Here is an 856-nt window from a genome sequence, read left to right as displayed (position 1 = left end):
GGCGGCGGCGGCGGCGGCGGGGGGCGGTACGCGGCTTCCCGCTCGGCCGGCTCGCTGGCCTCGAGCGGCTTCCACTCGCAGTCGTGGTCGCGGGGCTCGACGTCGCTGTCGGCCTCGGGCTACCGGCGCCTGGGCGGGCCGGGGGGCGCGCTGAGCCAGCTGGGCTCGTCGACGGAGAGCCTGGAGTCGTCGCTGAACGGCGAGCTGCGCGCCCGCAACGAGAAGGAGGTGCTGCAGGCGCTCAACGACCGCTTCGCCGGCTACATCGACAAGGTGCGGCAGCTGGAGGTGCAGAACCGGCAGCTGGAGGGCGAGGCGGCGGCGCTGCGGCAGCAGCAGGCCGGGCGCTCGGCCATCGGCGAGCTGTACGAGCGGGAGATCCGCGACATGCGCGGCTCGCTGGTGCAGCTGGGCGCCGAGAAGGGCCAGCTGCAGCTCGAGCAGGAGCGCCTGGAGGAGGACATCGCCCACCTCAAGCAGCGCCTCGACGACGAGGCCCGCCAGCGCGACGAGGTGGAGGCGGCCGCCCGCGCCCTCGCCAAGTTCGCCGACGAGGCGCACCTGGCCAAGGGCGAGCTGGAGAAGAAGCTGCAGGCGCTGCGCGACGAGAGCCTCTTCCTCCGCCGCGGCCACGACGACGAGGTGGCCGAGCTCCTGCAGCAGATCCAGGGCAGCGGCGTCGTCCAGGTGGCCTTCGAGGCACGCGAGGCCGCCCTCAAGGCCGACGTCACCTCGGCCCTCAAGGAGATCCGCGCCCAGCTGGAGGGACACACCGTCAAGAGCACCCTCCAGTCCGAGGAATGGTTCCGAGGTCAGCCGGGCGCCGCGGGCCGGGCCGGGCCGGGCCGGGCCGGCC

The 856-nt window shown here is 74.5% G+C and overlaps 1 protein-coding gene across 1 annotated transcript in view; it reads left to right on the top strand.

Moving 5' to 3' along the window:
- The window catches only part of NEFH (neurofilament, heavy polypeptide), a gene marked incomplete at its 5' end in the record, with an annotated part of 23681 nt that continues 22825 nt past the window's right edge, over nt 1–856 (top strand). The window contains one exon of the mRNA XM_015406012.1: nt 1–811. Coding sequence (XP_015261498.1) covers nt 1–811 — 811 coding nt within the window. The remainder of the gene's footprint in view (nt 812–856) is intronic.

Source organism: Gekko japonicus, unplaced genomic scaffold (assembly GCF_001447785.1).
Source record: "Gekko japonicus isolate JY-2015 unplaced genomic scaffold, Gekko_japonicus_V1.1 scaffold431, whole genome shotgun sequence".
Classification (NCBI taxonomy): Eukaryota; Metazoa; Chordata; class Lepidosauria; order Squamata; family Gekkonidae; genus Gekko; species Gekko japonicus.
The sequence above is the reverse complement of the archived record's forward strand: the minus strand, read 5'-3'. Positions and strand labels throughout refer to the sequence as shown.